Raw genomic sequence first — 25,904 nt, 5'->3', positions numbered from 1 at the left:
CAAAAAATAGGAGACAGATGTTTGTTTGTTTTTTAAGTTAATTCCCAGTAAAACTGTTTTATTGCTAACTACATTGCTGTCCGTATTATTGTTGAAGTCCTAAACGATCACCTTTAAAGTGTTTGTGCTAATAACATCATGTACAGTCAGACAGGCATGAAGAACAGCCCTGACTGGGAGGATTTGAACAGATCACATAGTTCAATTCAACATATAAGACTTTAAGGATGTACAAACATCTACTTAAAATCTATTTAATTTATCATCTGTGATATTATTATGTACAATTCCAATGTATTTTGTTCATCTCCCTCAAATATACAGGCAGCCTTAAAGTATGAAATATTCATATACAAATACACATAAATGTCTCAGTGGCTGATAGTGCCCCACAGGCCTCAGTGTGAGCTTGAAGACATTTATGAGTTTTAAGTAGTTTAATGTGCAGGTGCTGAAGATAAACACATTTTGAATGAAAGCCGGGGAACTTTGGTAGCACAGAAACAAGTGGCTATTCTGGGGTCCAGGGTATAATTGGCCGCTTTTGACTACTTTTGATTTGGCCTCTATATTTCACCTTTAAAAACTGTTTATCTTGATATTTTCTCATTTTGACAAACAGCACAATTTATCTAAATTCAGACAAAATTTAAAATACGAGTAGAAAGTGATATTTTTGACTGTAAAAATCACGAGCATGTTTAACGAATCATTTTCATAACTTGAAATGCAAATAGAAATTGTACTTTTTTAAAAATATGCACAAGTTTTGCAAACAACAAAGTTATATGGTACTATTTACCTAAAATTGCAGCCAAGGCGCAGACGTTTTTTATATAACCATTTTAAACTATTTACAGAACAATTAGGTGTTCTGCATCAAATAAGAAGACACACAAATTATTTATGCAACTCCAAAAAATAGTTTGTGCTCACTATAACACAGATGAGAACAGCACAGGGGTAAATCCTGCAGGTCTGACAGCAGGTGTGCCACTCAGCGTTTACACTGCAATCTGCCTTTGGTGGCTTTTTTGCAGCAACTGTCACATTCACTAGTAGAACTGACACACAAGTTACGCTCAACTCCACCGGTGGAATCTGACAGCGTGGAAAAGTGTGAAAACATCCATGATCACCAACGGAACCAGCAGGTGGGGTAGAGAGAGACAAGGGGAGGGGCAAGAAAGGAGGAGGAGGAGAGGGAGAAGACAACACCACGCCCACACACTCCCACGTCCTCACAGGATGTAACAATAATAAATAACAGGGCAGTTACAAACAGACGAACAAATTATCTTGTGGAAAGCCTGTTTGTAGCTGATGTCATTGGAAAATGTTAATGTTTTGTAACTAAGATTTTATTACATGTAAAGTGTAATCATCATACTACCAACACAGTTTAATCTCATCTACCTTTCCCTCCTCTTCGTCTCCCTCAGAGTGCATTCTGGACTGGCAAGGCATTGTGAGTGTAGGAGAAGCACCAAACGCAGTCGGGCTGCTGAAGTCGGGCCGACATTCCGGTGTCTTGGATTCACTCCTCTGCGGTGTCTTCAGCACTGAACGAAGCTGTAAGCTCCCACCGGGAGTTTGTGGTCGGGCCGGTGTGCCTCCCTTTTGTAACGGGGTGCTCGGAGGCAGGTTCTTATCGAAAAACTCAGGAGAGAGGGGACCTCCGAAACGCACACGTTTCTTCTTCTTCGTCATCGTTGTGGGTGTCCCGTTGGACTCTTCCTCTCCTGCAAGATAGAAAATCCATACAATGCACAAAAATGTACTTTCTTTTCTCCAGGAGTCATTGTGTAATAAACACCAAGAGAGACTTTGAGATATTATAGATTAGCCTTGTTTTGTCTAAAAATCATCTGAAACGTGAATAAACACTGAATTAAATTTTTTGATAGAGGAAAAAAGTCAGACCGGCATAGTTTGTATATTTGTTTATCCACATGACAATCTGCACTTTGCTCATGTTTAACTACAGAAAGGTTCCTGAAGTGGTGCAGTATCATAGGAAGTGAACTACACTACCAGCATGATTTAGATATAACAATTCAGAAACCAAGACCTATTAGTCAATACTCATGATTCAAGTGTCTGTAGTGTCTGTAATCTCATAACCCAGTCCTGTTTTAACGTGACATCGATGTAATCTATTCATTAGCCATGTGCTTATGTTATGTAGCGATGTACAGCTGAGAGCTTGGTTATAAGCATGCTAGTCTGATGAAAGATGCTTAACAATTATTCACAGAGTGAAATGGAAATTCATAACAGACTGGTAGAACTGATCAAAAGTGAGGATGCGTATTAGGGGTGGGGAAAAAAAATCGATACTGTGTAGTATCGTGATATTTTGTTCGCTAATAATGTATCAATACAGGGACAGCAGAAATCAATATTTTGTTACAAAAAACGTTTTTGTGGACTGGAACATGCTCTGACTTCAGAGCATGTTGATCCTTTTTCTGAGCAAGAATCCTGACATTCCTTCACTGTCGAAATGTGTTTAACTTTTTTGTTTGGCAGCAATAAACATGACAGTTTACTTATTTTAATTTAAGACATGTTTTATTTTAATTAAGTTTAAAACTTTTTTATTTAATGTAAAATTATATTTTGTTTTAATTTACTTTCAAATTCTTCAGTTGCTGAAGGGGCTGCATAGTTTTCATAAACTGCATAGTTCAGAATAGCTATAATTGTACCAGATGGTTGCGTTCAGTTAAGTTGGACTAGACTGTAATACAAACCGTTCAGTTTGTCAACAATAAAACTGACTGAAATGAGAGAAAGACTGAGTGCGAGACTTTGATATTCGATAAAATGAATATTGATAAAGTTTACCTTTACCTTGAATCTGAATATTGCAAAATATTTTAAAAAATTGCAGTAATATCGTATCGTGCGTTAAGTATTGTGATAATATCGTATCGAGGGATGTATGGTGATTCCCACCTCTAATGCGTATAGTAAATATCTTCTTCCCGTGTTCTAAAATACAAATTGAAGTATGACCTGACCCACAGATTTACAGGATCTTTACACCCTACAGCAAGTAAGCACAGCCACTGTGAAATCCAGCCCACAAATAGGGTGTGTGTGTGTGTGTATTTACAATACTGGTGGGGACCAACAGCCCTCATGGGGACCAAAATTCAGGTCTTCGTGTCAGGGTTACAATTAGGTTATTGTTAGGTTTAGGGTAAGGGTTAGGCATTCATTTTTGATGTTAGGGTTAGGCTAAGCAGGTAGGGAAAGCATTATGTCAATGGGATGTCCCCACAAGGATAGCAAACCAGACGTGCGTGTGTGTGTGTGTGCGTGTAGCCTGTGTCAGTATTTGAAAAAGTGTGATTCTGGGGCTGACCTGTAAATGTAACTGTATTTAAGACACTGAAAGACTGCCTACTTCTTTATTCTGAAGTTAAGACTGTCGAAGTTACTGTTTGAAGAAAACATTTTTTTAAAGTTGTGTATTTGGAATCAGTACATTCTGATCTGGTATTTACAAATAGAAGTGGGTGTTTGGTGCAGCAAGATACATCACACAACTGTTATCAGACTAGGGCTGCCACAAACGATTATTTTGATAGTCGACTAATCAGATCGTGCATCCACTGGACGTGAAACGTACAGCTTATTGCACCAGCATACATCTGCTCTTATATAACTATCATTAGCTTACAGCTTGAAGTGTTTGAGGTATGTGCTAACTAAAAATAGAGACAAGATGATAGTTTATTACATTTTAATGAAATCTGTAGGTTGTTTCAGTGGAGTGTAATAAACTCAGCCGTCTGCTCATTACTATCTAAAATATAACAGGACATCGGAGTATATTCTCGAGCATCTCACACTTCTGATAATCAGCTGTCTGCTTGACGTTTATTCATCTGTGTAAAAACTATAACTTTATTTCTCAGCCATACTGATTTACTCAGGAACAAATAAAATACTAAAAAAGCCAAACAATAACATTTTTAAGTTATCTAAGTGACTTATGTTACATGTTTAACCTGAGTAGCGAAAGACGGTGGTGGGTTTAAAAACGATTTGCCGGGAGTCCGGTGTTCTCACGGCTCTAGTGAGCCTTGAACACCGGCTAGCTATTGAGCTAGTGGGTAACAGACGTCTCCGAAAACGTTGGAGCGCTTTTGAAAATATGTGGTGTCTTGATAAACTGAGCAGATATTTGAGGTTTACACAGCTACATTCTCGCCTGAAAATATGTTAAACTTTATTTTGTGACCCAAAAAGAATAATAAGAGTAATATTAAAACTAACTAGCTGCCGCCATTGTTGGAAACTGAGCAGGGCTGCGCTATGAATTCTGGGACACAGCTTCTTCTTCTTCTTAGGGGTTTAACGGCAGCTGGCATCCTTGTACATGCAGTGCTGCCATCTTCTGTTTCAGTCCGTTATTACACTCTTAAACCCTACTACTTATTCCTGCATCTTTTGGGATCTTACAAAGCTTCAAACGACGCGTCAACTATTAAATTAGTCGTCGACGATTTTAATAGTTGACGTAATCGTGACTAGTCGACTAATCGTGGCAGCCGTATATCAGACCATCTGATATTGGCCTTTTTTTAGTCTTTTTTTTTTTTTTATTAATTCACCAACGCTCTAAACTGCTTATTGCTAAATACATGCATGATGTTCTTCACTACGGCAACTCAAATGAACATCGAGTTCTTCGCTGAATATGCAGCAATTCAGCCGAGCAGAACCTTTGGCTACACTGGAGCAAGCCACTGTGCACCAAGCCTCAAAGGCTAAACAAAGATAAAAGGTCAGTTATTCTAACAAGGCCACAGAGAGCGACATGTGCTCACCTGTGGGCTTCATCTCCAGCAACAAAGGGAGTGAGGGGATGCGGAAGGGGGAGGAACGCTGCGGTGGCGAAACGGCTGCAGGATCATCAGGAGGTGGTCGGCTGAGGCTTTGGAGTTCAAAGACCTTATCCTATTAAGAGAGCACACATGAGAGCTTTCATTCTGTAGTTCAAGGACAAGGACAGAACATAGAGAACAGATATTTGCATTTTAGCCAAGACTAGCATAATTTTTTGTACATAAAATCCAGAAGGACACTGGAGCACAGAACAACCATAATCATTTCATCTAATCAGTTCACAGCAGGCATCCTTTAAATATCTTTTTTTGCAGACACTTCTAATGAGAGCAGGAATTGCTCAGTTATCATGAATAGCCCCAAAAATCACTTGGAAAAGATCAGAAGGCATAACCGAGAATGTTGTACCTTATATGAAAGCACAAACAAGAGGACACGAGTGTGAAAAGGACTCCGGACAACAGAATAGTAACATTTCTAAAAACTGGGCTTATTTTCTGTTTCCTAGTTTGACAACAACCATCAACACATCAGATCAAAAATATTTAAGCTGAAATACTGACACATACTATATTGCCAAAAGCATTCACTAGTCTGCCTTGATATGCATATTAACTTCAGTAACATCCCATTCCTAATCCATACGACTTAATTTGATGTTGGTCAACCTTTTGCAGCTATAACAGCTTCGACTCTTCTGGGAAGGCGTTTCACAAGGTTTACGAGTGTGTTTATGGGAATTTTGACCATTCGTCCAGAAGCACGTCAAACACTGAAGGTCTGGCTCACAATCTCGGCTCTAATTCACCCCAAGGTGTTCTGTTGGGTTAAGGTTAGGTTCTGTGCAGGCCAGCCAAGTTCTTCCACACCAAACTCACTTATCCATGTTGTGCCTTTGTGCTGGTGCACAGTCAAGTTGGAACAGGAACAGGACACGCCCAAACTGTTCACACAGCAGGAAATCGTCCAAAATGTCTTGGTATACTGAAGCATTAAGAGTTTAACTAGAAGTAAGCTGCCGAGCTCAGCTCCTGAAAAACAGCCCCACACGATAAAGACATGGAAACTTATTCCATGAAGCTCTCTATGAACTGTTCTTGAGCCAATCTGAAGGCCTCCCACATGAAGTTTGGAGTTCTGTAACGTCTGACTCATAAAGCCTGAGGATTTAACTTTCATTCTAAACAGTTACAGACCATCACTGGCCCACTGCCAAACTGTACATGCTGGATGATGTTGTAGTCAGTGTAATGTTCACCACAGTACCTCCAGACTCTTTCATACCTTGTCACCTGACCTCATTAAGAACCTGCTTTCATCTGTTAATAGAACAAGCCACTGATAGCAGACCCGCTAGTTGTGCAGTTTTCTTCAGAAAGCCAAATGAGCTGCACATTGCTGGGCTGTTAGATGGACCAGTGTATACCGAGTTCATTCAATTCAATTCAATTCAATTCAATTTTATTTATATAGCGCCAAATCACAACAAATGTCGCCTCAAGGCGCTTCATAGATACAGAGAAAAGCCCAACAATCATATGACCCCCTATGAGCAAGCACTTTGGCGACAGTGGGAAGGAAAAACTCCCTTTTAACAGGAAGAAACCTCCGGCAGAACCAGGCTCAGGGAGGGGCGGCCATCTGCTGCGACCGGTTGGGGTGAGAGAAGGAAGACAGGATAAAAGACATGCTGTGGAAGAGAGACAGAGATTAATAACAGATATGATTCAATACAGAGAGGTCTATTAACACATAGTGAGTGAGAAAGGTGACTGGAAAGGAAAAACTCAATGCATCATGGGAATCCCCCGGCAGCCTACATCTATTGCAGCATAACTAAGGGAGGATTCAGGGTCACCTGGTCCAGCCCTAACTATATGCTTTAGCAAAAAGGAAAGTTTTAAGCCTAATCTTAAAAGTAGAGATAGTGTCTGTCTCCCGAATCCAAACTGGAAGCTGGTTCCACAGAAGAGGGGCCTGAAAACTGAAGGCTCTCCCACCCATTCTACTTTTAAATACTCTAGGAACAACAAGTAGGCCTGCAGAGCGAGAGCGAAGTGCTCTAATAGGGTAATATGGTACTACAAGGTCATTAAGATAAGATGGGGCCTGATTATTTAAGACCTTGTATGTGAGGAGCAGGATTTTGAATTCAATTCTGGATTTAACAGGAAGCCAATGAAGGGAAGCCAAAACAGGAGAAATATGCTCTCTCTTTCTAGTCCCTGTCAGTACTCTTGCTGCAGCATTTTGGATTAGCTGAAGGCTTTTCAGTGAGTTTTTTGGACATCCTGATAATAATGAATTGCAGTAGTCCAGCCTGGAAGTAATAAATGCATGAACTAGTTTTTCAGCATCACTCTGAGACAGGATATTTCTAATTTTAGAGATGTTGCGCAAATGGAAGAACGCAGTCTTACATATTTGTTTAATATGTGCGTTGAAGGACATGTCCTGGTCAAAAATGACTCCAAGGTTCCTCACAGTGTTACTGGAGGCCAAGGTAATGCCATCCAGAGTAAGAATCTGGTTAGATACCATATTTCTAAGCTTTTCAGGGCCGAGTACAATGACCTCAGTTTTATCTGAGTTAAGAAGCAGAAAGTTAGTGGCCATCCACGTCTTTATGTCTTTAAGACATTCCTGCAGTTTAACTAATTGGTGTGTGTTATCTGGCTTTATGGACAGATAGAGCTGGGTGTCATCTGCATAGCAGTGAAAATGTATGCTATGTCTTCTAATGATGCTGCCTAGGGGAAGCATGTATAATGTAAACAGAATTGGTCCTAGCACTGAACCCTGTGGAACTCCATAATTAACCTCAGTGTGTGAAGAGGACTCTCCATTTACATGCACAAATTGGAGTCTATTAGATAGATATGATACAAACCACTGCAGTGCAATACCTGTAATACCTACAGCATGTTCTAATCGCTCTAACAGGATATTATGGTCAACAGTATCGAATGCTGCACTAAGGTCAAGAAGGACAAGCACAGAGATGAGTCCACTGTCAGAGGCCATAAGAAGATCATTTGTAACCTTCACTAAAGCTGTTTCTGTGCTGTGATGAACTCTGAAACCTGACTGAAACTCTTCAAATAAACCATTCCTCTGCAGATGATCTGTTAGCTGTTTGACAACTACTCTTTCAAGGATTTTTGATATGAAAGGAAGGTTGGAGATTGGCCTATAATTAGCTAAGACTGCTGGGTCTAGAGATGGCTTTTCGAGTAAAGGTTTAACTGCAGCCACCTTGAAGGCCTGTGGTACACAGCCGATTATTAGAGATAGGTTGATCATATATAAGATCGAAGAATTAATCAATGGCAGGACTTCTTTGAGCAGTTTTGTAGGAATGGGGTCTAAAAGACACGTTGATGGTTTGGAGGAAGTAATTATTGAAGTTAACTCAGAAAGATCGATTGGAGAAAAAGAGTCTAACTTAACATCAATGGTACTAAGAGTAGCTGTAGATAATATTACATCTGTGGGATGATTATTGGTCATTTTTTCTCTAATGATAAAAATTTTATTTGTGAAGAAGTTCATGAAGTCATCACTAGTTAACGTTAAAGGGATGGTTGGCTCAAAAGAGCTCTGACTTTTTGTCAGCCTGGCTACAGTGCTGAAGAGAAACCTGGGGTTGTTCTTATTTTCTTCAATCAGTGATGAGTAGTAAGCTGTTCTGGCTTTGCGGAGGGCTTTCTTATAAAGCAACAAACTATTTCTCCAGGCTAAATGATGATCCTCTAAATTTGTGACACGCCATTTCCTCTCCAGATTACGAGTCATCTGCTTTAGGGTACGTGTTTGAGAATTATACCACGGGGTCAGGTACTTCTGATTAGAGACCTTAGTTTTCACTGGAGCTACAGTATCCAGAGTCGTACGTAGTGAGGAGGTGAAATTATTAACAAGATAATCGACCTCTGTTGGGGTAGCGTTCAGATAGCTGCTCTGCTCTGTGTTGGTACAGGGCATTGACGATGATAACAGTGGCTGGATTATATTCTTAAACTTAGTTACAGCGCTTTCAGAAAGACATCTACTTTGATAAAGTCCACTCTCCACTGCTGCGTAATCAATTATTGTGAATGTAAATGTTATCAAGAAATGATCAGACAGGAGAGGGTTTTCAGGAAACACTGTTAAATGTTCAGTTTCTATGCCATATGTTAAAACAAGATCTAGAGTGTGATTAAAGTGGTGGGTGGGTTCTTTTACATTTTGAGAGAAACCAATTGAGTCTAACAACAGATTAAATGCCATGTTGAGGCTGTCATTTTTAGCATCAACATGGATGTTAAAATCACCCACAATAATTATTTTATCTGAGCTCAGAACTAAATCAGATATAAAGTCTGAGAAATCAGACAGAAACTCTGTGTAAGGCCCAGGTGCACGATAGATGATAACAAGTAAGACTGGTTTCTGAGTTTCACAGCTGGGGTGGACAATGTTAAGCATCAGGCTTTCAAATGAATTAAAAGTCTGTCTTGGTCTTTCATTAATTAATTAATCATCTGCCCAGTTATCACCAGAGGGGTGTGCTATAAAGCAATTTTGATATATTCAGACTTTCCTTGTTTTAGCTGGCTCTACAAAACCTAAAATCCCAGTGGGAAATCAAGGGTATCACAACGAAGTCTGTGTCTTGGTGACACTGAAAACTAACTTTAAGCTTGACATATCTTGCTAACCCATTAATCTTGTTCTGTGTGATTGCAGCTAGGGCTGGGCCATATCATACCGTTCACGGTAATACTGGTATAATGTTGGGCAAACAATAAGAAAATGAAATATCGCGATAGAATATGGGTAAAACGCGCATGCGCAGTGCCTTTGTTTTCATACGCACATGGCGGAAAAAGGATAGCAGAGAATGAGAAGGGCAAAAGCGGATCGTTAAATGAAACGGATGAACCAGAATTGGTTTGTAAAAATGCTGCAACTTCAGTGGTGTGGAACTGGTTTAGCTTTCGTCCGTCAGATACACAACAAAGCACTATTTTTGGTAGAGCATGCTAGCGGGCCGTTGTTATTACCGTGTTTTTTGGAAAATACGGCACACTTAAAATCAATCCTTTGATTTTTCTGAAAATCAACAGTGCCCCTTATAATCCCGTGCGCCTTATGTATGAATTCTGGTTGTGTTTACTGACCTCGAGACAATTTTATGTCGTACACGGCGCTCGAAAATCTGTCAAATGTTTTAGTACAACTTTGCTAAGCTACGAAGCCGCACCGCTTGATGGATTGTCGGAGCATTACGGCTATCGTAGGCAGGAGCCTCGTGCAGTGATCCGTACTGTGCTTCAACATAATGTTACCGTGTTGCGTGTGTATAACCTCTTTTTGAGTTTTGTGGATATTATACATGGTTATGCTGAGGATATGTCAGCCAGTTTCCACTGGAAATGCCTTTTGGTTAAACTGTCAGCAAGGAATTTGTATTTGCACTGTTAAATGTTTATATAACTTTAATGCACATAAAAAACAGCTGCTTGTTTAAGTGAAAATACATTGATGTTTTGGGGTTTTTTGCACTAATAAAGTTGTGGAGTTGTAAAGTATTTTGTCTAGTGTAGAAAGAAAAAAAGATTAACTGGCAGTGTTTTCTCAAACATATTTCGCATGAAAGTGCTCTTTGGTTTATTTCTCTTTTTGGAAGCTTGTAGTCAAAAAAAGGGGAAAAAAAAATCCTGTTTGGCCCTGAGATCTACCGTTCATAAAGGCGTTAAAAATAATCGACGGCTTCAATGGGAGCCAGGCACACAGAGGTAAAAACCTTTTAGCTAAATTATTTACAGCAGTCAGTTAAGTGAGTGAGTCAGAGTGAGTCGGTGTACCTCCTGCTCCATCAAAGTGGAGGAGAGGGTAGGCGTGCTGGCCTCTCTAATCTCCACACTGCAGCTTTCGGGGGGACTGCTGGTGCGCCTCCTCTTGCTGGGTGTAGGCGTCATTGGAGGGTTGTTCTCCTTCCCTCCACCATGGCTGTTCCCATCTGAGAGTGAAAAAAAACATCAATCAAAAAGGCATATTACATAAACATATAAAAACAAATGGGACTTGGGAGCATCTAAATTAAATGAAAAGAAAATATCAAATTTCAAATAATATATGATAAAAACACAGCTTGGGGTACAAAAAAGGGAAAAAAAACACCTTTGATCAGAGGAATAGAGATAAAGTCTCACTTCAGTAACAAACAGCTTAGAAACTGGGCCCATTTAAGAAGATGACCAAGCTCAGAGGAGATCCCTGCTGTAAGATGTTGTCACAGTCAGGCTTATACGGTGCAGCGCATTAATCCACTGCTTTATGAATGATGCCTCTAGACATCATAAAGAAATCCTTCTGGCATGGATCCTCAATGAAAAATGAAACTATTAATCCTGTGGCAATGAGGCAGCCTCACCAGACAGATAATCTCTTGTCTTGATGCATCCTCCAGTGTTGCTGTCCTGCGCTGGCACCGGATCACAGGCATCATTCTCCTCCACATCCATCAGGCTCTGGAAGGAAGCCATCTTCTGCCTCAGCGTGGAGGCGACCCGGGGAAGGAAGGGGCTACTTCTGACAAGCTGAGACTTGAGACAGCAAAATAAACATATCTGCTCAGTGATGTGCATTGACAGGCCAGAGACTTCTGAAATTACAAAAGTGGTATTACAGAGTGGCAGCACATCTATCACGCAGATCTTTATCTACACAATCTGCAAGTGTTACGGTTTACTTCACCGAACATCATCTCACAGGGAAGTCACAATGAAGGGGCATCCACAACAGCAACGGTGCAACCAGAGACCACTGAACGTGAAACTGTAAGCAGTGGTCGGTGAAAGAATTGCTGGTGATGTAAACTGGATGGGCCGCAAGTCAAACCTTCAGCATTTTGAAGTAATCGATCCAAGTGCCTCCCAGTGAGAGTGAATGATACCATTAACTAACATATGCGAGGGTGGTAAATAATTTGGAGCGTTACCTAGGCAACTGGAGCTTTTAATGCCGATTATTGACTAACTATCAGGTACAAAGCGATGCACAAACGAGCAAATAAGCTACATCCAAATAGGGCTGCTCAATTAATCAAATTTTAATCACGATTACGATCTGGGCTTTCAACGATCATTAAAAATGACTGAGCCGATTATTGTCCCCTCCCTCGTGCTTTACTCTCGCGCTGCTCCGTGTGGCAAATCGAGCGCACCTCTCTGCATTTCGAACACGTGTCACAACAATTAAGAGCAGCGGTCCCCAACCTTTTTTGCACCACGGACCGGTTTATGCCCGACAATATTTTCATGGACCGGCCTTTAAGGTGTCGCGGATAAATACAACAAAATAAAACTAGTACCGGTACCGAAAAAAAGAAAATTTATTCATAACACACGTGAAAAGACCAAGGACAACCAAGTCAACGATAAAAACGATAACAAAATAACGCTGAAAACCGATAAAAACCCTGAAAACTATACATTTCACACCTGAGCCTCAACTCTCGCGGCCCGGTACCAAACGACTCACGGACCGGTACCGGTCCGAGGCCCGGGGGTTGGGGACCGCTGATTAAGAGGACCCGAGGGAAGCTCGGAAAGCTAAGCAGAAGTTATTTGGAGAGGAGAGTGACTGCCGTTGGTTGAAAAGAGAGGTAAAAAAAAAACTTGAGTGGTGTGGAAACATTATGGGTTTGCGGAGTCAGACGTGGATCAAGTAGACACAGTGTGTAAACTTTGCTACAGTGTTGTAGCTGCACCACAGAGCAACACTGCAAAGTTCACTAAACATAGATGTTTACATTTTTCATTTATTTCTTATATTGCAAACATTTGCACTGTTATCAGTATTTGCACACTATTTTATATTATTTTTTGACAATCTTTAAAGTCATTATTCAATACATTGTTATTGTTAAATAAATATCGTCAAATAATCGAGATCTCAGTGAAAATAATCGTGATTATCATTTTTGCCATAATCGAGCAGCCCTACATCCAAATGTAAAAGTAAGTAAACTAAATAAATTAAAGTGGAGCCCTGAACAGTGAGATGTTATCCTGTAGGGGGTGTTTTGTTGACATAGTTTGAGTCCATTGCTGCCCTCAGAGGAAAGATCAATGCCAATCAGTACAAAGTTGTTCAGCGTGATGATGAAACATTTCTATCCCGAGAGTGACACCGATAGTGCCTCCATCCACAGGGGATGAAGGGTCACTGAATGGTTTGATGAACACTTGTACAATCAATGCCAATGTGGACTGAAGCTCTTTTGGAGGAATACCAACATTACTAAGACACTCTGTGCCAGTTTTTCCATTTAATTTGTCATTTACTGCATTTATGAACATTTCTTAAAAGCTGACTTAAAGACAGGTGAGCTGAGACAGAAGTGTTGCATTTAAAAGCCTTTTCCATATAAATGTGCATTATTCAAAACCCTTTGTGTATTTCTCAGCTTTTAATAATTAGAGTAACAGGCTGATCTACAGTTGTGTTGTTGACAAGCAACATTTTTGCAACCAAACTGCAACAAACGTAACTAAACATGAGTAAGTCACACTCGGAGAGTGTCTGCTGTCGACTAAACTGAAAAACGCTCCAAAAAGCTGAGACATGGCAGACTGTGGTTCAGATCATGCTGAGAAGAATGATCCACACCAGAGAAAAATTCTTATTTTGTAGACGTGTTAGTGGATGTTAACAGGAGCTTTGAAAACACAGAAGTGCATACAACAAAGTGAGCTTGCCAAAGTAGGGATTTCAATGCATTAGGCGGCTCGACAAAACCTAGAATCCCAATATGTTATTATACAGAGATAATCAGTATCACAACGGCATCTATTAACTTTCCTTTTTAACCCAGGCTTTCTGCTTTGCAGGCATCTAATGTTTTTGTTTTTGTTTTTTTGTTTTTTTGGGGGGGGGGCATAAAATGGACCAATCAAACGCTGCCTACTTCAGTCAGGAGCAACAGGTCGTCGAGAAGGATAAACAATATAAAATACACAAAGAGAGAGACTGATGCCCGAGGAAAGCTGCAGAAAATAATTTAAATTCATAGTGAACGTATTTATTTTCAGTGATGCCATTCATCTGGAATTCATCAGCCTCACTAACATATTGCTCTGAAACTAAACTTTATCCCCAAGAAATGCACACAGATCACACACTGTCCCATAACCAAGGACAAGTGGAAATCACCTTATGTTTATTTGATTAACCACCAACAGAATCAATATTTTTGTAATCCATCTTCAATTAGCTACAATCCCAACAGTGTAAAAAGGACCAAAACAACATGTTTTCAGATGTTCTGCCAAGCTAGCTGAATACACATGAACTTCTATGTTAGTGACACAAATACTCCTCCTCCTCGAACATCATGTCTCAGTTTTGTTCTGTGGCATTACTGACATGACTTGATGCTCAACAGGTCTGCAGCTATAACCCATTTCTGATAGTTATGAACAGTAATATCCAGTGGGAGGCTTTTGTTTGTCGTTTCTGCATACTCTGTCTGGCAGTAGCTAAAAAAAAACCCAAGGAATATGAATCTCAGGCGGCTGAGTTACATCCAGTGAGACCTGAACAGTCACTTTCTTTAACATGCTTCAGGTCAAATAGCGGTATTTTGAAGCACTTTATGTAACAGATCAGGCATGAGAGACAGTTAAAAACCAAACAAACACATAACAAACAAAAGCAGCTTTTGTGCTCTCTGCAGTTTTCATTATGGACCACATCCTTGTAGCATAGTCATATTAAAGGATCCCCGAAACACTCAAAATTGTGTTTTCTGTCTGTTATGCATCCACGGCTTACATGCGTCATATAGCGGGCAATGATTCTTCCCCTCTCTTCAAAGCTTCATATTTAAATGTAATGAGGGCCAGAAAAATGCAGAACTACAGAACAGAAGAGCCCAAGCTCTGGCACTGCACAGACACCTGATGCAGTAAGTAAATCTGGCCCTTTCTGCAAATTGTACTCTCTACAGCATGATATGATGCTAAAACAGTCATAGACTGCTTAAATAAAAGCATGAGTAATATTTGGTTTTCTACATATGTCTCAATGGCACAAACGTCTCTTAACAGCTCAAACCAGCAATGCTATTTAAATATCTTCTGAAAAGGGCTTATTATTCACTCTGTTTTTCATCACACTGCTATTTTTATTACACAAGCAAAGAAATGTGATAAATGTGATGTATGACTTTGACTGAATAATACTGCTCACCGTATTACCTTAAACATTTTTAAAGGTCAAACATGAGTAAAGAAGCTGCCACGAAGACACATGCTGTTAATCAGAGTTCAGAGATTTCCTCAACTTTCACGCTCTATAGTGTACAACACAGGGAGGTAGAACTACAAATGCGGTACAGTTTCTGTGTCAATCATTCACATCTGGCGGGCTGCGGAGCTTTTCACTGTGACAGTAATCTCTTGTACGAAACTCTGCTTTATTTAACACCTTTTGCCAGAAGTCATTCTGTCATTCAAACGGCACTCTCACAGCAGGAGCTCTGTCATGTTTATGTTCTGCTCTGTTCATTTACTGCATTAAGCTAACGTTGACGCACAAAGCTACTGTCAATGTTAACTTTCAGGGTACTTCAAAAGCTGATCATTGCTGCATACAGCAGCTTAGTGCAGCACAAAAAAAATATACAAACACCTACATAAGCAACTGTGTACTTCTTGTGTTGTCTGCCTGTATTCCCGCAGGTCACTGATTTATTTTAACTGAAGCTTATGCGAAGTTTAACAATGTGTGTTTAAAGGGGCTCAGATAGGATTTGTTAACAATTTCAATAATTAAAATAAAACATGGATTACAGATAAAAGAGGAACAAGTGTAAGCTGTAAAGTAAATATTTAGCAACTGTAAAGCTTAAAAGGTTTTATGTATCTCATTATCACACTGTCAAGTTTGCGAAACTATCCGTTTGATGTTATCTTATGGAACTAAGTTTTATACAGCTTTCCTAGGGTTTACAGTCACTACTGCCATGTTGGACTGTTAATTCAGGGTTGCTGGGACTGCTCCAAATGGGAAACCTAAGTTGAGGAGGTAATCAAGAGGTGCACGACAAGCTGAAATGACACCAAAGGCTGGCATGCACTGGCAGCACTTTTAAAAAACGCACTGCTATTCATGCAGGAGACAACAGTAGGCATAATCCAGATGCAAGCGTTCACATGCAGTCAGGCCTACATATTTTTGGACAAGGACACAGGTTTCATAATTTTGCTTCTGGACATCCCCACGGTGGATTTAAAATGGAGCAGTCTAGAGCTGACTGAAGCGCAAACCTTAATGCTTTCGTTAAACTAAATGTTTACATTAGTGGTTTAATAACAATTTAACATAATCCATCCTTTTACTCAGGCTTTGAGATTTACAAGGCAAACAACTGACAGGATCATTTTATGTTAACAAAGTCTAGAGTTCATTGAATCTGAATTTGGCAACTGTTCATTGGAAATTCCAACATGTAATCAAACAGTTGTCAACGCAAGTGAACGAGGTAGAAAGCAAAAACCAGAACACACTTATCAGGGTGAGAGGAGAAACTTTATGAGCAGCAAATCAGCAGTTTGCTACATTCTCAGAAAGACCAAAGGCACTTGTGAGCACTCTCAGAGCAAGAAGATTCCTGATTTGTATCTTCCAACTGGGAGGCTCTCTGTGTAGAGTCTGTCCATGTCAGTATTAGAGATGGACCAATTCGATATTACGTATTAGTATCGGTGCGATACTGACGTAAATTACTGGATCGGATATCGGAGAGAAATAAAAAATGTAATCCATCCATCCATTCGCTTCCGCTTATCCTTTTCAGGGTCGCGGGGGGCGCTGGAGCCTATCCCAGCTGTCATAGGGCGAGGTACACCCTGGACAGGTCGCCAGTCTGTCGCAGGGCCAACACACAGGGACAGACAACCATTCGCGCTCACATTCACTCGCACATTCACACCTAATGGCAATTTGGATTATCCAATTAACCTATCCCCACAAGCTGCATGTCTTTGGACGGTGGGAGGAAGCCGGAGTACCCGGAGGGAACCCACGCAAACACGGGGAGAACATGCAAACTCCACACAGAAAGACCCCGGCCTGATGGTGGAATTGAACTCAGGACCTTCTTGCTGTGCGGCAACAGTACTAACCACCGTGCTGCCCTTCTTTTATATAGCGCTTTTCAATGCCACTATTCATTCACTCTCACGTTCACACACTGGTGGAGGCAGTTACGGTTGTAGCCACAACTGCCCTGGGGCCGACTCGGCCCCTCTGGCCAACACCAGTAGGCGGTAGGTGAAGTGTCTTGCCCAAGGACACAACGACCAGGACAGAGAGCCCGGGGAACGAACCGGCGACCTTCCGGTTACAGATGCGCTTCCCAACCCCCTGAGCCACGGTCGTCCCAAAAATGTAAATAAATAAATAGATAAATAAATAAAAAATGTAATCCGATCCATTAAATATCAAAAAAAGCACCTCACAAAACTTGCGACATGGCGTAACTTGGCTCATAACCGTAGCACGTCGGAGCAGTGTGCTCACGTGATAGAGCAGCTGTGTGTATTTGTAGCCTCGCTACCAAATCAGCATTTCATCTCCAATGAAGATATCCCAGAGAGAACTAAAGCAAGTGTGCAAGTTCATCTCTGAATGTTTGTAAAGCATTCCCACGTTAAGCTTAACAAACGATATATGGAGCGACTGCCTCTTCTTGCTGCTACTTCAATCGTGAAACTGATTAATTTTCTGTCACGAGTCCGTCTCTCTTGTTTGTTTTTGGCCCACTTTGCGCCAGAAAGAGGAAACCAGCGGCTGAACAACAGCAGCACGTTTAAGCTTGATAAGCTGTTGTTAGAATTTATTTATTATTACTTTCTACACCAGGATCTTTTTCTATGTAGCTGACGGCTGGTAACTGTGCAGGGGCGGATCTAGCAAAGTTTAGCCAGGGGGGCCGATAGGGCATGAACAGGGAAAAGGGGGCACAAAGACATACTTTTCTTTCTTATTCTCATTTAAAATGTCGAGCTTTTAATAAATAATTATCTGAATCTTACACCCAAAGTTTTAATCTGATGTAAAATATATAGAAGTCCATTACTGTATATAGTAACTGTTAAGTCTAATACACCCTAGTAAGCTATAGTACTTTTTCCTTTGGGAAAGTACCATCTGTGAATTCTGCAATTCTGTTGAAGAAAGAATCTATTGAATCTATTTAATTATTCTTGAAAAATAATTTATTTCTGTGCATTTTCTTTTCCACACTGCATCAAATTAAAGTTGATTACGTCGATGGAGCATGGAGGTTGGGGGGTGGTTCCCTATTTTTTTTTTGCTGGGAGTTTGCAACCCTATTAGTTAGGTTGCTTAATATTTAGTACTCTTTAAAACACCAGAATAGGGAGGATGGAGCAGGTTTAAGTTTATTAGATTGATCAGTTTTGCTGAACTATGAAATATTTTGGGTGCAGTGTATTTTTTACATACAGGTATAACAGAATAGCTTTAGTGTTGTTGTTTATTTAAACTTGAGTATGAACTTATACAAAATGCAGCAAGATATTTAAAAAACTGTTTTATTGATTAAAAAACACACTATATCGGATTCATATCGGTATCGGCAGATATCCAAATTTATGAGATCGGTATCGGACATAAAAAAGTGGTATCGTGCCATCTCTAGTCAGTATGAATGGCAGGGCTCGCAAAATCGCTAGCCCGACGTCCCGGGGCTAGCGATTTTTCCAGTCGGGCTACCAAAATCTATCTCTGCCCTGCCCATCGGGCTATCATAGGAAGGAAAAATATATGTCAATGCTTTTGCATTCTTTCGGAAATGTAGCTGGGTAATTATGTCATTGGCATCGGTGAGCCACTGTCAATATGTGACATATTGAAATCGCGTTTGAATTTGCGCTTGTTTTTTGCTTTCACTTTTCAATCGCGCGAACTGTGAACTGAGAGCGACAGTACTGATTGGTGAGTGATGATAATTTGCGCACCAATTCCTCTGACATCGTCTTATCAATCGTTAGCTTACTATGCAAACATGACAAGTGAAATCTCCCGCAGCAAGCTTAAACATGTGAGAGGTTGATCGTGCAGAGAATCGCTGAGCGTTATGTGAGTGCGTGTGTGAAAGCAGCAGGATATATATTTTAGTTCTGCTGAGCCAAATAAGACAGGTCAGGGTGAAGAAGTGACAGCCAAAGAAAAGCTTACCACAAAACGGAAAAGTTATGACAAATCAGACTATAAGGCAAAAAGAAAGTGCAGCTTTATGGTTTCATGGACAAAAGAATTTCTGTGGCTGCAATATGACGAGCTAAATAACCAGGTCTACACATAAGTGGTCCGCAGGTGCGCATTCGCTGTCAAAATAAAAAACGCGCACAAGATAAGAAGTTGCAACGCGTGTTTGCGTACATAAGATTTTCTGGAGGAGGACAGATATTTGTTTAGAACTCTTAAAGATGTCGAAGAAGCTCCTTTAAGCAATTACTTTGGTGTTCCTCCACCTCCAAAGAAATGTCAGAAGGAGTCCGAACCACAAAAGAAGCGCGTATTCTCGGAAAAGTGGTTGCAGGAGGTGAGCTGGCTTCAAACAAATGATGAACGTGGTGCAGAATGTGCCGTGAAAATCCCACTCTAGCGGACAAAAACAGCCTTTTATATGGACGCAAACGCGCGTTGCAGCTTCTTATCTGGTGCGCGTCTTTTATTTTGTGACAGCGCATGCACACATGCGGACCACTTATGTGCACCCGTGTAAATAACATAATGTTCTGCCGGGTGTGTTGTTGGTTTTCCCTCGATTTCTGAGTCGACAAGCGCCTTTGTTACTGGGACCAGTAATTTTAAGAAAGGCCCCCATTAGAACCCATGAGAAATCCAAGAAATGCATTATTGCTCAGTCTGCAATATCTTTCCCAGAACAAACACCAATTGCAAATAACAAACTAAAAATAAACCTGAAAAATCTGTTTAGAACAGCTTACTATGTTGCAAAGAGTGAACTACCACCAAATTCAGGATCTGACACAGACTGATTCATGTCCTACACAGTTCTTACAAGTTCATAGAAATTTCTGTTCAATTAGAACCAAGTATTTGAGTTGATGACTGTAATTTTTATACAATGTTGTAATTTGTGTTTCAACAATTTTTTTGATTAATGTTTTGTTTCCGTTACAATATTATACATTAAAGTATAATATTGTAACGGAAACAAAACAGGAAACAAAACATCAATCAAAAAATTGCTCTCTTTTTTATTCGGGCTACTAGGGCTGCTCAATTATGGCAAAAATGATAATCACGATTATTTTCACTGAAATTGAGATCTCGATTATTTGACGATATTTATTTAACAATAACAATGTATTGAATAATGACTTTAAAGATTGTCAAAAAATAATATAAAATAGTGTGCAAATACTGATAACAGTGCAAATGTTTGCAATATAAAAAATAAATGGAAAATGTAAACATCTATGTTTAGTGAACTTTGCAGTGTTGCTCTGTGGTGTAGCTACGACACTGTAGCAAAGTTTACACACTGTCTACTTGATCCACGTCTGACTCCGCAAACCCATAATGTTTCCACACCACTCAAGTTTTTTTTTACCTCTCTTTTCAACCAACAGCAGTCACTCTCCTCTCCAAATAACTTCTGCTTAGCTTTCCGAGCTTCCCTCGGGTCCTCTTAATCAGCGGTCCCCAACCCCCGGGCCTCGGACCGGTACCGGTCCGTGAGTCGTTTGGTACCGGGCCGCGAGAGTTGAGGCTCAGGTGTGAAATGTATAGTTTTCAGGGTTTATTTATTTATTATTTTGTTATCGTTTTTATCGTTTACTCGGTTTTCCTGGGTCTTTTCACGTGTGTTATGAATAAATTTTCTTTTTTTGGGTACTGGAACTAGTTTTATTTTGTTGTATTTATCCGCGACATCTTAAAGGCCGGTCCATGAAAATATTGTCGGGCATAAACCGGTCCGTGGCGCAAAAAAGGTTGGAGACCGTTGCTCTTATTAATTGTTGTGACACGTGTTCGAAATGCAGAGAGGTGCGCTTGATTTGCCACACGGAGCAGCGCGAGAGTAAAGCACGAGGGAGGGGCTAATAATCGGCTCAGTCATTTTTAATGATCGTTGAAAGCCCAGATCGTAGTTGTGATTAAAATTCGATTAATTGAGCAGCCCTACGGGCTACTTAAATTTATTTTGAGCTACCAAAAACTGAAGAGTCCCTGCCCGAAGGGCTACCAGGGATTTTGAAATTTTGCAAGCCCTGAATGGTTATCTGTGAGTTAGTCCACAGTGTGCAGGGTGTACCCTGGCTCTTACCCTGTGACAGCTAGTACAGGCTCACCAACACTGAAATCTGAAAATGTGATTATGTACAGAGGCAAAATAACACAACTGTGCTGCTATTCCAGCTTTTATAGGTAGGTCAGCATGTATGCAGCAGCGGCTGTGACAATTTTCGTGTGCGTCTCATAAAGGACGACAGACAAAGCATGTTGTACAGTTGTACCAGTAATCTATGTCAGTTTCAATACTGATCCCAGCCAACTGAAAGCCAGAGCAGTCTGAACAACTGTCTGGCACTCTAATAGAATATGACAGATGCTAGATTTGCAACCCGAGAAGCATCTCACCTCTGGAGTTTGGAATGCCGGTGGAGTCTTCCTCTTCTGTTGTGCCATGAAGCAGATGAGAGAATTTGTCTCTGGGGAGCCCCGGACGCCAACACTGGACCTCCGCCTGGCTTTCAGCTGTGCTAGACGAGACTTATCTGTCAGGGGAGAGAGAGGCTTGGTGCTAGACTAACACTCAATCAAGTCCATATAACCTGCTCTGGACACCTTTACTTGCTCTCCACCAGTTTAAAAGCAACAGCAGCTGCAGCCAAATAACGAACCGTCCTCTCTCACCTTTGCGATTTGATGATGCTGCTGGGGTAAAACTCTGCACAGAGATGCCAAACTGACTCGGGGTGAGCTCAGAAAAATTCAGGGGGGCTGAGGTTTGATTTAAAACTGAGGGGATGTCCTCTACTGAGGGAGGCGACGCAGCTCCCTCCTGATCACCCTCACAGGAGACAGTGCTGATCTCTGCTGTAGCCATCTGCAATGAGAACATAAGCACGACTTATAAATTAAGTGCAAGAGAACCACGAGGACAGGTAGACGGTCCTAGAGGAAACATGGATAACAAGTCGCATGCATTTCCATAACAAATGATTTCTGATGGAACGCGTGCTTTTATACGAGTGCTGAGAACAGGATTTCACCCGTTACAAAAAGAAATCCCTCCAGGGGCATGCTAACACAGACAAACACATGAAGATTTACTCAGGGGCATTTGCACACGCTCCACAGTAACAGCGTGTAATGAGTAAAGAACTAGAAATGGTCAGGAGCGGCGGGTAGCTGCGCTTACATTCCTATCTCCCTGGGTTAGCACTAGCAACGGGCAACAAAATATTAAACCCACACGAATATTGCTTAACGCTAGTTTGTGAAGACTTTACTCGTCGCTGGTTAACAGTAGTAGCAGCGGCGGTGTCACTACAGCGACAGCAAGTTTAAAATCTTACCTTGTGGATTTAGATTCTTTGGTTGTCTCTCGTTAAAAAATATATAAAAGAACATTCGGGTCTTTTATGCTATAAAAAGAACACAAGTGTCTTAACGGACGTTTATAACAATATAAAATTTTTTTTAAGAAAGAGCAGAAGGCGATTCAAATCCCCCTCCACACCAGAGCCAGAGACCGCGTATAGATCCCTCCGCGAAATTGTCAGCAACGTTCGTGATTGCAGTTATATATTTTATTTTTAAGTATATTGCTGGGAAATGTAAAATACGAATAAAAATGACTCAGCTAAAAAAATACTAAAAAAAATTTGTTACAACTGACAAAGTGTAGAGGCCTATAGAACTAACTTCCGTATTTTCAAGCACTTTGAAAGCGGCCGGAACTCGTTTAATATGAATTGGCCAATTGAAATGAAAGAGAGATACCACGTGACTGTCTAACGTCAACAGAGAAAATAGGGTTGATATTAAAAAAGTTTCTTTTACGAAGCAAACACTTGTTTGTAGCCTAGGAAAAAAAGAACTTATTTTTTATTATTCATTTTCATTTTGTTTTATTTTTTTTTAGCAGCGTTCCTGCTGTACTCCCTCAACTCTGCAGGGCCACATCTGCTGTTGGCTGCTCTGAAGCCCAGCTGCTGGAACTTAACTGGATCTCTCTCAAATTTAAATATCCACTCTGTAAGTAGACAGGCTCCTGTGCTTTTAGCATTTTCTTCTTGAAAATTGCTTATTTATTGTCACACACATGATAAAGATGTGGGCTTTGAGTCAGAAAATGAAGCACGGTACACAGGCTGCTCATCTTTTCACAGTTAAATTGTAAAATTGTAGTAAATTGACCACAAAGCTTTCATTTACATTTACACTCCACCAAAAAATTAAAACAAAAGCCCAAAATGAATGCCACAGTGGGAAAAGCAATATTTAATGCATATTTTTTATATTAACATATTTTTTGTGTTTTATAATGGTTTAAAAGGAAGCTCGGTAAGCCTAAAAAATATATATAACCCCAAACAGGTGGGTGAACAGTGGTCTACTGCTGAAAAGCTCTGTAAACCCTACCCACACACAAACAATCTCAAACACACACAGGGCTCCTCCTTTTGTGAGGTTTGGGAGTCTGTGGTGCAGCTGAGTACACTGAGATCAGATGCAACTGTGAGCCTCTTTCTACAGCTGGGACTGCCGACCACATGAAGCATGTGCCTTCTTCTGCTGACACCAGGAAAGGCTGTACAAGTCAGAGGGAAGCTTCACTGTTGTTTTTGTGCAGCACAGGATAGGGAAAGAACCACATTATATTTCCAAAAGCATTCACTCATCCATCCAAACTGAATTCAGGTGTTCCAAACACTTTAGCGGATGCTAAAGCACATATTGCGCACAGGTCACCGCCTTCCTGCAGAGTCAGTCACTACTGGCCTCCAAAGTAAATGTGGCCCTCAGATAAGCTCAAGAACAGTGTGTGGAAAGCTTCATGGAATTGGTTTCCATGACCAAGCAGCTGCACCCAAACCTTACATCACCAAGTGCAATGCAAAACGTTGGATGCCGTGGTGTAAAGCACGACGCCAATGGACTCTAAGGCAGTGGAAACGTGTTCTCCGGAGCGACAAATTATGTCTTTATTTTGCACTATGATGAAAGAGTCTGGGTTTGGTGTAAAATTTGGTGGACGGGGTTATATGATGTGCGGTTGTTTATCGGGAGATGGGCTTAGTGGCAGTGAAAGGAACCCTTAATGCTTCAGCATACCAAGACATTTTTTGACAATTTCATTTTCCTGATTGTGGGAACAGTTTGGGGAACGGCTCCTTCCGGTTCCAACATCACACCTGTGTACAAAGCAAGGTCTTTAAAAACTTGATTGAGGTCAAAACTGCGAGAACTATGCAATGAATTGGAGTGGAGCCAGGCCTTCTTGTCCAGTTTCTCACCTCACAAATTTGCTTCTGCAAGAATGGTCAGAAATTCCCATAAACACACTCCTAAACATTGTGGAAAGCCTTCCTAGAAGAGTTAAAGCTGTTTTAGATGCAAATTCGGTGTCAACTGAAAAATCAGGATATGCACAAAAAACAAATAAGAGCAGCAACGACACAACACAGAATTTTGGCTGTCAAGTAATCTAAATTAATCTTTTATGCAAATTCAGCAACAATCTATGCATTTTGTGTTTTTTAGTATAATAAATGTCATGTCAAGAAGAATGTTTTCTGTGGAAAACTAAGTACATTCTTATTGCTTAAGAGGTTAAATGGCATCTAGGTACAAATGCATTTGATTAACTGATCTTCAGCAAGTGTGAGCATCTCTACAAAAGCAGAAATTTGAGCAGTTTGCAGATCTGGAGGTTTCAGGTGTTTATTAACACAATACCACCATCTTCCCAGGAGTGGACACCAGTGCAATTACAAAAAGACTAAACTATGGCTTGTTTGGAATGCTTAGAAAGAGAAAGGACATGGCAGCACAGCATAGGGTTGAAAGTTAGAATAGAATAGAATAATCTTTTAATTGTCCCACAAGTGGAAATTTGGTTGTAACAGCAGCCAAAAAGACACATATACAAACAAACAGTACACAGGACACAGAACAGAAACATACACAATTTGTCTTACATAAAAAAGTTGAACAAACCACTAGATTTCTGAAGCAATGTCCTTTGAGGGGACAAGACCAAAATCTAGATGATTAGCCACAGTGCATACCCCCACATCTGAAGAAAACCAAACAGTGCATATCAAAATAAAACACCTCATACCAACTGTCAAGCATGATGGTGGAGGGGCAAAGAGTTGGGCTTGTTTTGCAACCACACGATATGTGCAACTTGCAGTCATTGAGTTGACTGTGAACTCCTAATGTGAGTCTAATGTGAGGTCATCTGTTCAACAGCTAAAGCCCAAATTAGGTCATGCAACAGGACGATGATGTCAAGGTTATGGTACTTCTGCATCTAGCTGGCCCTACAGAATAGGAGCAAGCATAAAAGGAGTAACGTGGAAGGTCATTTTGAATGCAATTTTCTTTTTAACTCAACAAATATCAGCAAACACAGTTTGTGCAGTTTGTTGCACACTGTGTCTGCACAGGTCAGCTGATCATGACCTATACATTAAGAAAATCTTCTAGGACCCTCAATAAAAATCATTGTGAGATGTGACTCTTTTCTCCACGCTGTAAGCGACTTTAGGGTTTCCCTAACTATTGAATCCCACTTTAACCCCTGACTGTACCCAATTCTTGGTTTAGGTGTGGAGCCAAATGACTCTCTACAGCAGCGGTCCCCAACCTTTTATGCGCCACGGACCGGTTTATGCCCGACAATATTTTCATGGACCGGCCTTTAAGGTGTCGCGGATAAATACAACAAAATAAAACTAGTACCGGTACCG

At 40.6% G+C, this 25,904-nt stretch overlaps 1 protein-coding gene across 2 annotated transcripts in view; it reads right to left on the bottom strand.

Moving 5' to 3' along the window:
* The window catches only part of cdca2 (cell division cycle associated 2), a 36,990-nt gene extending 14,225 nt beyond the window's left edge, over positions 1-22,765 (bottom strand). The window contains exons 1-7 of one of the 2 annotated variants that reach the window (XM_087848934.1): positions 22,500-22,765; positions 21,835-22,027; positions 21,559-21,695; positions 11,285-11,450; positions 10,716-10,870; positions 4,845-4,974; positions 1,417-1,742 (exon numbers count right to left, since the gene is read on the bottom strand). In XM_087848934.1, coding sequence (XP_087705060.1) covers positions 1,417-1,742; positions 4,845-4,974; positions 10,716-10,870; positions 11,285-11,450; positions 21,559-21,695; positions 21,835-22,027 — 1,107 coding nt within the window. In that variant the 5' untranslated portion in view covers positions 22,500-22,765. Of the gene's footprint in view, positions 1-1,416; positions 1,743-4,844; positions 4,975-10,715; positions 10,871-11,284; positions 11,457-21,558; positions 21,696-21,834; positions 22,028-22,499 lie in introns of both variants that reach the window. The other variant, XM_087848933.1, reaches the window with a different exon arrangement.
* Between the last annotated feature and the right edge of the window lie 3,139 nt (positions 22,766-25,904).

Source organism: Neolamprologus brichardi, chromosome 12, assembly GCF_056152115.1.
Source record: "Neolamprologus brichardi isolate AB-2024 chromosome 12, ASM5615211v1, whole genome shotgun sequence".
NCBI lineage: Eukaryota > Metazoa > Chordata > Actinopteri > Cichliformes > Cichlidae > Neolamprologus > Neolamprologus brichardi.
This window is presented reverse-complemented; position numbering and strand designations above follow the sequence as displayed.